This window comes from Brugia malayi, assembly GCF_000002995.4.
Source record: "Brugia malayi strain FR3 genome assembly, contig: Bm_v4_Chr2_contig_001, whole genome shotgun sequence".
Classification (NCBI taxonomy): domain Eukaryota; kingdom Metazoa; phylum Nematoda; class Chromadorea; order Rhabditida; family Onchocercidae; genus Brugia; species Brugia malayi.
Genome location: NW_025062476.1, coordinates 11,820,689 through 11,835,151, shown reverse-complemented (window position 1 = coordinate 11,835,151; position 14,463 = coordinate 11,820,689). Strand labels below are relative to the sequence as shown.

The 14,463-nt window shown below is 20.1% G+C and overlaps 1 protein-coding gene and 1 further gene across 2 annotated transcripts; both read left to right on the top strand.

Moving 5' to 3' along the window:
* The first annotated feature begins 5,816 nt into the window (after positions 1–5,816).
* Positions 5,817–5,900, top strand: Bm16781. The gene has a single exon (XR_006228094.1). The product of XR_006228094.1 is annotated as a pre-microRNA Bm16781 (primary transcript).
* A 2,603-nt stretch (positions 5,901–8,503) lies between these two features.
* On the top strand, positions 8,504–9,918 carry Bm17550 (Uncharacterized protein; the record flags this gene model as incomplete). The annotated part of the gene is made up of 2 exons (XM_043079306.1): positions 8,504–8,737; positions 9,775–9,918. 2 exons carry the CDS (start codon positions 8,504–8,506, stop codon positions 9,916–9,918), a joined length of 378 nt encoding a protein of 125 aa, XP_042935240.1.
* Positions 9,919–14,463: the final 4,545 nt, after the last annotated feature.

The window sequence follows — 14,463 nt, the reverse complement described above, 5'->3', positions numbered from 1 at the left end:
ATTCATTATTGAATTAATATTAAATTTTTTTTACCTTTAATTAATAATAGTAATAATTTCTACTTTCAATCATTAAATATGATCAAATAAATAAAAAAGGATAAATTTGAAAAAAAAAAGAAGCGAAAAAATTTGAAAAATGATCAAATTATTCCAGTTTTTGCTACATTAGTTCGTTTAGTCATTACAAATGTTTTTGGAAAAATAAAAATTTTCAAATCAAATTTCAAACATATAAAATTAAAGTTTGGAAATAAAAGAAAAAGAGAATAAATCGATGTTGTTAATATTAAAATTAATAATTAAACATTCTCTTAATGCTTTAATTAGTAATTGAAATTCACTATGCAATTTATTATTAGAACGAATAAATTTATTGTTTTTTTTCAATTTTTTTTTTAAACTTTAAATCGTATAATAACACCAACACTTTCTAGTAATTAACACATTTCAATTAGAAAATTAATAGTTTTTAATAAAATAATTCAATTTTTTTATTTCATATCTTTTTATTAAAAAAATTTTTTGATTGTTATTGATTGCTAATTATCATTCATCATTGCAATAGCTAAATTATCTCTTTCATACATTATAAGCTCGTATGAATTAAATTATCAAATTATTTCATCGTAAAATTCAAAATAATCACTGCTAATTATCACTTATCATTGCTACAATTAATTAATTATTCATTTCATGCAATTTAAATGAGTAATAAATATTAATTATCATGCATATTATCATTACCAACAATTACACTTTTCTCTTTTCATTCAATTTAATTTTGCAATAATTTTTTTACCACAAAACATTTGTATCGAATTAATTTCTATTATTAAATCATTTCAATTCGTGACGAATTAATTTTTATTAATGATTCATTTCAATTCATTTCAAATATTTCAAACTGTTAGCAATGAATATTTGTTTATGTCAACAATTAACAATGATTCTGTGTAATTTCAAAAATAAATTAAGCAATATTTTCAAAAATTACATTTGCTTTTTTTTTTATATATTGAAAAAAGTAAAACGAATAAGAAAAATATCACTGACATTTATTTTATTTATGTTTTCAACTTTAAAAAAAAATACGAAGTTTTCCTTTCTACTTTTTTACAAAAACATACTTTTTTAAATATTTATAAAATATTATCACTATCATTATCATTATTACTATGAATTATCACTATCATTGTCATTTTTACTATGATTATCACTATCGTTATCGTCATTGCTATGAATTATCACTATCATTGTCATTTTTACTATGATTATCACTATCGTTATTGTCATTGCTATGAATTATCACTATCATTATCATTTTTATTATGATTATCACTATCGTTATCGTCATTGCTATGAATTATCACTATCATTATCATGCATTTTAATTGTGAATAAATTGTATAATTTATTTATGTATGTGTGGTGCATTTGATTATTTTATTTTATACGTTCCATTCATTTTTCGCCATTTAATGATGAGCGATTCATTTTTCTAAACAATTTAAATTGTTATTTCAAATATTTCTCAATTTGTGTGTTAGAAAGAAAACAGAAATGTAATATTGTATATGTAAAAAAAAAAAAAAAAATATCTATTAAAGAGAAAATATTTTGTCTCGTTTTTTCCTCTTTTTTTTTTAAAAAAATTTATCTCAATTTTTTTTTTTTTTTTCATCTTGTTTAAAATGAAAATAAAATGATTAAAAGTTGAAAAAAAGGATATATGAGAAAAAAGAAAAATTTTTTTTAATTTCATATTTATTTTAAGTGAATAATAATTTAAATAAAATAACAGGAAGCAAAAAAAATTAAAAAAGAGAAATTATTAAAATGTATAAATCATATTTAAAAAAGAAAAAAATTCATGTTCATTATTTGTTCATAGTAGTGATATTTGAATTGATATATGTATAGTGTAAATTTAAAATAATTAAAGAATTAATTAATCGAAATTGATTGATAAATTAACCGGAAAAAAATTTGGAGAGCATAAATCATTCCAGAAAATTTGTCATCGTATATAAACTTTACTTTTTGAAATGTCTATTCCTTCATTCCTTCATTCATTCATTCTTTATTTAATTTTATTTCATTTACCACTAAGTTTAAATTCTTTTTTTTTTTCTCTTTGTTTTATTCTTCAAAAATTTTATTTATAAACATCAATCTTTTAACTTTTTTTTTACTTTAATTTCTTTGTAATAGTACTTTTTTTTTTTTTTTTTAATTCATGTTACATTAACAAATTTTGATTTTAATTATCAAAGTGAATTACAACTTTTTTTTTAAGTGAAAATTATAAACAGTGTGAATATCATTATTGTTTAGTAATTATTAATTAAGATTTATTGTTAATAATAATTATCAATTATTATTTCTTTTAATATTGTTAAATATTTCAAGCCTTAAAAAGGAAAAACTTTTGCTAATTTAACTTATTTTTCATTGATCGTAAAATTTGATGCAAATTTAATTAGTATTCAGATAAGACATGTATTAAAATAAATTTTATAAAAAAAATTTTTTAATTTGAAATAATAATTAAAATTATAGTTAAAAATTGAAATGTAGGCGTTATAAAAATAATCAGTGAAATAAATCGAAATTCCGGAGTGATTCCGGAAATGATGCGTAATTTATCTGTTATAGAGTAATTCGGAATTTAGATTAGCTTCCAGGCATAAAGTAATATACTGCATGTTTATATATTTGTTTATCTGTTCATCTGTCTGTTTGTATGTGTCTAATTATCATAAAATTAAAATTTGATTTAAAAAAAAAATTTTGTTTTTTTTTTTTTTTTTTTTTTCAAATAATATTTTAAGTAAAATCAGTTAATCATAAATTGTATATGAAATTTTTGAACAAACAATTTTTTTCCCTTTTTTATAAATCATTTTTTTTTTTCATTTACCATTCAATAATTTATATTTCTTCGTTTTTTTTTTTTTTTTTCTATTTGAATAAATTTAAAATTTTCAAAAAAAAAAGAAAAAAAAACTGAATTATTTTAATTAAATCTTCAATAATATTTAATTTTATATAAAATAAAAAGGAAATAACAATTAAAATTAAAAATGAAAAATTTTCTTTTTTGTCAAATTTAATATAAATTATTGTATAAAAAAATTTTTTTTTTATCTTTTGTTAATTCAATTTTAACTAATCTAAAAATACATTTTATCAGTTTTATAATTGAAAAGTTTATTTACCCAAACAAAAGGAAAAAATAAATAAATAAAAAACCCAAATACAGACAGACAGACAGACAGACACAGACACCGACAGACACAGACACGCACGGAATAAAAAAATATTTGAACAAATTGTGCTACATTGCGCCAACATAAAAAATGATCAAACATTGTTGTATCAATAATAATTCAAAATAGATACAATGCTAAATTCATCTTTCATGAAGAAGACGAGAGAAAGGGACAGACACACACAGACAAAGAGAGAGAGATAGTGATAGAAGGAGGGAAAAAGAGAGAGTGGAAGGATAAAAGTTATCATTTTCGTTTCAAAAAAAAAAAAAATTAAATTAATAAAAATTATTTAAAAAAAATTAAACAAAAAAGAAATAAAACATACAATATTAATTGTGTATAATTATATATAATATATACTAAAATTTAATAATAAAAATTTGAAATAATTTATGCTAAGAAACGGATCATCTTATAATATTAAAATTTAGGATTAATTATATTTATTAAAAATCACTGTGTAATGCATTTCTATTTTTAGTATTACTAATGCAAAAATATATTCAACAAACCAAAATATTTGCCATATAAATTTCTAATAATTAAGCTGATTTTCATATGATTTCTATAATTATAAATAATAAATAACAAAAAAAAAAAATTAAATTTTTTAAAATTTAGTCATCAAATTTAGTTTGTAGTCATCAGTGATTTGTAAAAAATTATTCACATTTCTTTTTCGACAAATTTCAACAAGAATTTTTTTTTTTTAAAAAAAAAAAAAAAAAAGAAATACTAGAAATGTTTGAAAATAATAAAAAATTTTACCATATGTAAATTCTTTTTCAATGTATGTTTTTTTTTTTTTTTGATAAATGCTAAACAATTTGTTACTTTTTCTTCGTTTTTTATCTTTCACTCAGATTTTTTTTCTTTTCTTCTTCACCGCTTTCTCTCAATTCAGACTATTTATTTATTTGTTTGTTTGTTTGTTTGTTTGTTCTTTTTCTTTTTTCCTTTTTATTCATTTCCCATTCCAAAAACAGTCGTTGCATTTTGATGAAACATATCAGAAAGTTTAGATGGAACGCTCAAAAAAAAGTAAACAAAAAAAAAAAAAAAAGGAATGGATGCATTTTTTTTTTTTTTTTTCATCCATTGTTTTTTAAAGAATAAACTATTTATTTATTCATTCATTCATTTAGTCATTTAGTCATTCATTCCATTCATTCATTCCTATTTCTTAACACTTTCAAAACAAAAAAAAAAAAACAAAAAAACAAAAAAGAACAATCAAATATAAAAGCAATAATTTATATCAGAGATTATTCTATTATTTATCATTGAATAATTCATTTGATAAGTTACATTTATCAGACAAATATTTTGCAGATATCAATTTAAAATTTAAAAAAAAAAAAAAAAAAGAAAACATAGTTATGTATGGATAGTATCATCTTCCGGTAGATAAATGAATCAATACGAATTGGGTATGATTGATACACTGATAGAACAATTGATAAAAGTAGATAGATTGATCAATAGATCAGATAAATCGATCAATAAATTAATATTAAATATTTTTATTCATTTCAAATCAAATCAAAAAAAAAAAAATTACAGTAAGAAAAATGTTTAGTTAGCTAGAAAAAAAAATAAAAGATGTGGGAAATATTAGCAAACATATGGGAAAGGAAATCAAAATGAATGAAATATAAAAGGAAGAAATCGAAAAGGATCCGATCCGGTATAACTGGAAGGGAATTTTTTCTTTTTTCCTTTCAGTTCCTTTTTTTTTTTTTGTCCATTCTTCTATTCCGGACAAAAGAATCCGTTTACTCTAATGTTTAATTTATCAACAAAAAAGAAAAAAAAAAACGACGAAAAAGAAAGTGTAAAAGGGTATAAAATTGATTGTAATAAATATTAAATTTTGAAAAAAAAAGTGATTAATTTTTGATAATTGTTTAAATTAAATTCACATAATAATTTTGAAATTAAATTATTTTAGTAACAGTTACTTTGCAAATTGCAACGATTTTTACTACACTTTTTTTTTTTTTTTGGTAAAATTTTTATTAAATTTAAAAAATAAAAGAATTTTAACCAATTCTATAAAAAGAAAAATGCTTAAATAATTTTCACTACATTTGTTTCTTTTTTTTTAAGTTGAATTGAAATCATTTAAAAATTATCTTAATTATATCTCACAAAATTTCATAAAATACATCATTCATTTTCAAATTATTCGAGAGAAAAATTATCCAAATAAGATTTCTTATCTAAATTTTACTTTTTATTATTCAGATGTTAAATCATACAATAAAATCTCTTTTTTTTTTTTTTTTTTTTTTGTCAACTTCTCAATTATAAATAAATATTGGAATTTATCATTAATTAATTAATTAATGATTTTTTTAAAAATTTCTTACTAATGTACCATTTGTTCAAAAATGGTATTTATCATCGTGATTTTATCAATTATCACTTTTCATTTCCGTTTTTCTCAATTTTCTCTGTCCCTCTTTTTTTCTCTCTCTCTTCCTCTTGGTCCTTCCATTTATTCCTCTTATCAACTTTCTCGAGAATGCAAAATATGCAAATGATTGAGGAAGAGAGAGAGAGAAAAGAAGAAAAAAAAACTCTTCTTTTTTTCTTCCTTTTTCTTCCTTTCCTATTTGAAAATGCAAATCATTTCTCAAAATTGATCTAAAAAAAAAAAAACAAATTCACTTCTTTCTGTTCTATCTTTCTCTTTCCTCTTTTTTATGCTTGTAAATTTAATTTTACAGGTGTTTTCATTTCTTTATTTCATTTCCCTTTCTTTCTCTCTCTCTCTTTGTCCCTCTCTCTCGCCTTCTTTTTCATTTTAAAATGATGAACAATGGAAAGAGCAATTATGGCATGTCTGTTTGTTTGCTTGTTTATTTGTTTGTTTGTTTGTTTGTTTGTTTGTTTGTTTGTTTGTTTGTCTGTTAACTAATGAAAAAATTATATGGAAGAAATATTTGTTACATTTTTTCAATAACTATCATTTATTTGCTATCATAACTTTAAATCTTCAAAACATAAAATATTTTTTGCTTTTTATTTGATAAAAAAAATAATACAAAAAAAGAAAAAGCAAAAAGAAAAAAAAAGGAAATGAAAAATACCAAAGCGTAGAAATCAGAAAATTGAGTAATAATGAAAGAGAAAAAAAAAGAATTAAATTTTAAATGAAATTTTGAAATGTTAGTATCAATATTAATAATAGTAGTAGTAATAGAAAATAAATGAAAAATTTGAAATATTAAAATAGTTTTTTTTTTTTTTTTTTGAATTTCAAAATTTAATAAATAAAAGCAATGGTTTTTGAATAATAATTGTCTTTTGTGTGTTTCCTTTTTGAATTTCAAAAATAAAAGAACAAAGGAAGGAATAAATTTAAATAATTTTTCATTCCTTTTTTAATTTTTTCATCCTTTCATAGCTTTATAGAAATTAGAATTAATTAAACATTTATGCAATAAATGATAATTGAAATTTTAATAAAAAATTTCAAATAGAATGAAATTTGTTCAATAATTTTTGTTGTTCAATAATAAAAATTAATCGACAAATCAATTTCATTTTCTCTAATTCAGCAATTTTTTTTTTAAAAAAAAAAAAAAGAAAGCAAATGGAATTAAGTATTATTTTTAAGTGTTGATTATAGAAATAATTAAAGTATCAATTTAATAAAGTCATAAAATGACAATAAATTTTATTTTCTAATATAAACTATAACAAATAAACATTTTAAATAAAGCAAGTATTATTAATTAACATTAAAAACACTTTAATTAATAAATTGAAGGAATTTTTTTGTAAAATAATGAAAAAAAACTTAATATAAACCACCGTTTATTACGTTTACTACACTTTGATAAATATATGATATAAACAAAATTGATCACAATTATAACATAAATAATAATTTATTAGTCTAATTTAAATTGAGTAATTTTTGCAAAATTTTATTCAAATATATATATGGCATAATTAAATCAAAAAATTTTCAAATAAAGTAAAAGTGAAACAAAAAAAAAAAAAAAAGCAAGCAAATTTAAATTAAATTTTACATTGAAATAAAAAATAAACAAAAATTTTGAACAAAATTTTTTGCCTCATTAATTTTATTTCAATTTAAAATTAAAACTGAATTTTATTTGATAACAGGAAAAAGAAAAAAAGCCAAAAAAAGCTAAATAGAAATTTTTTAAATAATATTTTAGTTAAAATGTAAAAGTTTAAATGTAAATTTTAAGTTTAATATTTTCAAAAGTATTATAATATTTGCTGTAAAGCAAAATAAAATAGAGTGTGAATTATTCATTAATGATTGATTTTAATTATTTGAGTGACAAATGCCACATCCTAACCCTAAAACTAAGCGTAAGCCTAAGTCACGCCTAAGCCTAAGCGTAAGTCTAAGCCTAGGCCCAAGTTTAACATTAAGCCTCCCTTATTTGAGTGACACATGTCACATTATTGCCATTTATTGATTAATTATTAGTCATCATTATGCATAGATTCGTCCGCTCTTTTGATTTTCCTAACTTTTCACTTTTGAACAAATAATAAGAAAATTGATAATAAAATTTATTTTTTCTTATTTCAAATGTATTTCACAAACAAATATGTTATTATCAGTTAGTATTAATTTTCATTTTTTTGCAAAAATTTTTTAAATTTTCATTTCTTTTCCTTTACCTTTTTGATTTTATAAAAAATTTTTAACTTCAAAAAAACAAAATTGAGGAATTTTGCTTTTTTTAAAAAAATTTTTAAATTTCTAATAACGTTTTATTAATATCAGTTAATAATGATTCTTTCTTTTTTTTTTTTTTTTTTTTTTGATTTTTGTATTTTTTCATTTCTTCTTTCATTTTTAACATTACTTTTTTAATTTCACATTTTTTTATTTGCAAAATAAAGTTGAAAAATTATTCGTAAATTTTCCTTTTATTCTAAAAATATTTGCGATAGTTTTATTTTTTTTTTAATTTTTTTAAATTTACCAACATGCTTTTTTGATTTAATATTGATTGGTGTTAAAAAGAAATTTATGCATTATCGATTCAATATAAATTATTAAAAAAAGTCAAATTTAATTTATTAATATTAATTAATATCAACAATCGCTATATTATAATTATTATGTTTAAAACAATAATAAAAAATAAACAAAAGAAAGCGAAACCGATAATGGCACATTTATTTATACTTTTTTAATGCAAAATCAATAATTGTTTATTTCAGTAATGCAATTGTTACGCATCACTACTTACACGTTTATTACGTTTACTACACTTTTATGCTTCACGGAAGCAGATTGGTTTGATGATTTAGTAAATGGCTTACATAGTAAGCTTGTCTCTGGTGCTGATTATATCAAAGATAAAGCCGCTCCAACGGTACGTGAAACGTTTGATGACGCTAAAGCTAAACTAAAAGACCCTGAAACACATCGACGTATTCAGGATTGGATTAATGATGTTAGCGTTTAGTTTTATTAAATTTTTTAACAAATGAACTAATCATTCAATTATTAATTGGAAATTAAAATTTTCTAACGAATTAATCATAATAATAATTTAAAAAAAACCATTATTATTAATATTATATTATTTTTTAAATTCAAAAAATAAAAAATGAAAATTAAATTCTTAACTTTATCAATATTTTCTACATTTTAGATATTAATTAATGCAATCAGTAATGAAAAAAATATTCAAAAATAAGCTTCTAACTTTATCAATAATATTTTTAAAAAAATCTATAGAAGTGGGTTTGATAAATCATAATGAATAAATAATAGGTATGCTTAAATTATCGAATTAAATATTTAAATAAACATTATAGAATGGCTGGAATGATAAGTGAATGAATGTTTGATTATTATCATTGATATTTGTCAAATTTATTTTATTTTTTAAATTTTATCTTTATAAAAATCAATTCAGAATGCCAATGGAATGAATTGTTCATATTAAATTTATTTTATTTTTTCCCTCTCTAAAACTTCAAATTTATTCTCTTTAATTAATATATCTGATTTTATTTATTTTATTTCGGAAATAATAAATATACGACGCATAATGCTTAAAATATATATATATATGTTACATTGTAATAATTATAGAATAGATGAATGCATAATATCGTAAAATATAATTTTATATTTTTCTAATCAAAAAGAGAAAATAAATTTTGTCAAATTTTAATTTAATAATTTATTTATTTAATAGCAATTAATATTGTACTAATGTGAAATGTTAGATTTTTTCTCTTTGTAAAACCACAAAGAGAAAAGAAAAAAAAAAAAAAAAAAAACGATGAAAACGTTAAATGAATCAGAAAATTCAATGGAAAAATTATTAATCAGAATTTTTGCGCTATTTCAATTGTAATTTTTGAAATGGAAAAGAAAGTAAAATTTTTTTTTTAAAATGATTAATTTGTTAAATAATAAAAATGTTAGCATATGTTACAATTTAAAATAATTTAAATAATTTTTAAACAATAATTTCAGGAAGCTATTCCAGCTATAAAAGCAAAAGTTAATGCATTAATTAGTTTTATGAAGAAAGAAGTGGTGCCCGAATTGCAAGAAATCAAGAAGGCATATGATATTGCAGCTGAAAGTGATAATAATGATAAGAAAAAATCAAGTTAATTGATGTGACACAAAAAAAAAAATTGTGCCAAAAATTTAAATAAAAAAAAAAAAAAAAACGAAGCAAAAAATTAAAATTCTTTTTCTTTCATTTTTTTTTTTTTTTTTTTGCATATCTTTCGTTTAATATAATAATTTTTTTTTTTCTGTTAATCATTTATCATTTCTTTTGCTAATGTATAATATCAATATTTTAGCATAAAATAATTTATCAAATAAAAAAGAAAAAAAGGAAAAAAAAAACGATTATTGTATTAATAATTTTAATGATAAAACAATGAGTAAATATAATAGCAACTATATTGATATTTAATTAAATAAAATTTAACCAATCAATGACACATTATCACTATTGATAACATCAGTGATGATAATAACATTTTACAATATCCTCAATGTCACATAGATGTGTCTGTATGCAGACAGTTAGTTAATTTGGTGACTGACATGTCATTATAATAATCAATTTGAAGGATACGAAAGATATTACAATAAAATGCTGATAATAATTTTGATGTCTTCTATTTGCTATCAAATTTTATCAATGTATCAGTTATGATCTATCATATTCTTTCTCCATCTTCCTTCTCATCTTCTTCCATGCTATCTTTTTCACTAAGAATTTAGGTAAAATGAATTTTATTAATCCATCTTTAGTGACTGGTAACTAACCATATTCAATCGTTTATCACTTAACATTCATATATAGTAGCATCGTCATCAACTATCGATGTTCACTCACATCATGCATACCTGGCAATTTGTTACCTTATTCAATTTTAATAAATTTCTATTTTTATTACTCTGTACTGTTTGTGTGCATTTGAATGAATTAGATGATAACATATCATCTAATTATGATAGCAATTATAATTATAATAATGACATTGATAATGAAAATATTACAAATGAATTGATTATTTCACTGATTGCAAACGGAAACAATAATTATAACACTAATAATGACAACAACAACAACAACAACAACAACAACAGCAATAACAACAACAATAATAACAACAACAGCAATCACTCAATGTTTATCAATGGATCGATTATTTCATTCGGTTTGTGCTTTAACATTTATCCTTTGCAATATATTTAAAAATTTTAAAATGATTGTAATTTTAAACAATTATTCATACATATTTAATACATATATCAATGAATATTGTCTGCTGTAATGTTAAATTCTTGTGACAAACATTTTCATATTTCATTGTTAATTGTTTATCACTTATCACTTATCAATGTAATCAATTTCGTATAAAAATTTACAGCAAAATATTTGAGTACGTCAAATAATTTTTAAACGAAACATTTGAGCATTAATCATTAATAACTAATATTAAGTGCGAGCAATGATTGATTGATAAGCTAATAGTATATGTCAGAAATTTTAATTATTCAATAATAATTTAAAAGTGATTTTAATAATAAATTAAAAATAATTTAAAAATGATTTTAAAAAGTATTTATTGATTTTCCGTTTCATTTATCTTTCAAATATTTAAATGATAATTTTTTTGTCTAACAGAAAAAAAAAAAAGCAAAATGATAAAAAAAGGCAATAAATTTGGAAATATTTGTAATCTTTTTTTTTTCTCTCTTTCATTTGCTTATTGTTTAGTATTTTTTTTTTCAAAAAAATTTTCAAAAAAGTTTAAATAATTCAAATTTTCTTTCCTCGTGCTTAAATAAAAAAAAAAAATTTTTTTTAAATTATATAATACAATATAATAAATTATGTTAAATTATGATAAAAATCTGTCATTTATTATTTCTTTTTTTTTTTTTTTGTTTTCAATAATTAAAAATTTTCGAATTTTTTATAAATTAAATTTTTATTTTTTGACTTAATTGCATTCTTTTTTACTTATTTATTTTTCCATATGATAAAATTATAATTTTTTCAAATTTTTCTATTTTTCTCTTTTAAATGAAATAAATAAATAAGAGAGAGGAAGGAGAGAGAGAGAGAGAGAGAGAGAGAAAGAAAGGATGAATGCAATTATGAATGAGAAATTTGTACAATAAAAAAGAAAATACAAATGAAGGAAAAAAAAGCTTAAGTCTAGACAAAATGTATGGTATTTATTCATCATTCACTTTTTAAAATTGCAAATAGTTTTAGAGATTAAACAGGAAAAGGAAAAGAGAGAGAGAGAGAGAGGAGGGAGAAAAAAAAACCGATAAGCATAAGTAAGCTTCACTGTATCACAAGAACTTCTACAGTGTTTTTTTTTTTTTTAAAAAATTCTTCTTTCAATCATTTCATTTCATTTTTTTCTTTCTTTCTCATTTCTTCCTGATATCTGATAGATTTGCATCGTTTCATTTCATTTTTCCTTTTTCTTTTTCATTTCAATAAGTAATTTCGAGATTTCTCTTTTTGAAGATATAATTTTTATTAAACTTTTCTTTTTTTTTTTTTATCTTTACTATCTTATCGTTTCATTTTTTTTTTTTTTTTCACTTTTTTATTCATTTGAGCCTTTTTTTTTTCTTTTTTTGTATTTTTTTTTTATATACTAAGTTTTTTTTTTTCAAATAAACATAAAAATAAACAAGGAATAGATGAAAAAATACAGAGAGAAAGAGAGAGAGAGAGAGAGGGAGAGGAAAAAAAATATGAAAAAGTATTTGAAGAGGTTTTTCATTTTTAAGATGAAATATATGCTTTGAATAGGAAATAATGATAAAATCGGAGTAAAGTAAAGCAATATTTCTGCCTCTCTCTCTCTCTCTCATTTTTTTGAATTTGTAAATTTAAAAGTGTTTTATTGGGTAGGTGTAAACATATACACACACACACACACACACACCTATATATAAGTCATATAAATTTACGGTACAGTATTTTTGCGCCAATTGCTTAGTTTATCTCTTTTTACCTTTTTTTTTTTTTTTCTTTTTTGCCAGTATCACTATTCGATTGAATTTATTTCTTCGGTTTTGGGTATTGAATAAGCAAGCAGAAAAAAAAAAGAAAAAAAATGAATAAAAATGTTCCACAAAGGGTGGAGCATCGTAAAAGCAAAAAAAATTGTCATCAATTTAGCTTTAGAAGAAGCACAACCATTACATTACATTAGTACTACGATTGTTATCGATAAAGGAAAAAAAAAAAAAACGATACCATTTGTAAATATTGTTTTTATATTTTTGTATTCCAATTAAATTATATTTTTGTATTCTAATTAATTTATATTTTTGTATTCCAATTAATTTATATTATTGTATTCTAATTAATTTGCATTATTGTATTCCAATTAATTTATATTATTGTATTCTAATTAATTTATATTATTATATTCCAATTAATTTATTATTATATTCTAATTAATTAATAGTTTTCTTTTTTTTTTAACTTTTTTCATTAAGTCATTAAAAATTTTACAACCAAATCATTATTTATTGTTATTGTGATTATTATGACTATTATTAATATTATTATCTTTTTTTTTAGTTATCAACAAATCATACAATCAAATAACTATTATATTATTATTATTATCATTAATATTATTATTATTATTACCATATTTTTTGCTTTCATCAGCAGCTTTATATTTAAAATATTATTATAATTATTACTATTACTGTTACTATTGTTGTTTATTATTATTGTTATTATTATCTTTTTTTAATTAACAAATTTTACAATCAAACTATTATTAGCACTATTTTCATCAGCAGTTTTATATTTAAAATTGTTATTATAATTGCTATTATTATATTACCATTATTATCATTATTGTTATCATTTATTAACATTATTATTACTACTGTTATCATTATCGTTGCATTTATTACTTTCACAAACGATTTCATATTTAAATTGTATTAATATTATTATTACCCAGTTATTACCATTATTATCAGATAATCATTTTTTACTTCATATGGGCCTTGCATTTCAATTATTACTATTATTACAGTTTCTGTCATTATTTATTGCTAATATCATTATATTATTATCATTTTTTTCGGTTATCAAATGATCTTGCATCCAATTTATTTATTATCACTGCTATTATCATTATTATTATTATTATTATTATTATTATATTATTATTATTATTATTATTATTATTATATTATTATTATTATTATTATTACTAGTATTGCCATTATTATATTTGTGTTATAATATTATCATTATTATTACTATTAGAATGAATTGTTGTTTAGATTAAGCGATAATGTACCATCGTTATTGCAATTTATTTCCTCTTTCTCTTCTCTTGTCTTCACCTTCCTTCAAATATCTCATCGTATTACTACTTTACAAATTAAATCATTCAGAGTATTCTCAGAGTAATAATACATTTTAGTAAAATTTAGCACACATATCTCATTTGTTTGCTAATTTATTTTAGAAAAACAAAAAAAGTTGAATTTGCTTTTTTTGTTTTTGAAATCTTTTGGTTTACTTTTTCTTTTTAATAAGACTAAAGTTAAATCTGTGATACAAATTTAGTTTTCTACGAGAGGATTGATTCATTTGATATAATCAAATTTATCAATTTCAATCCTTCATAA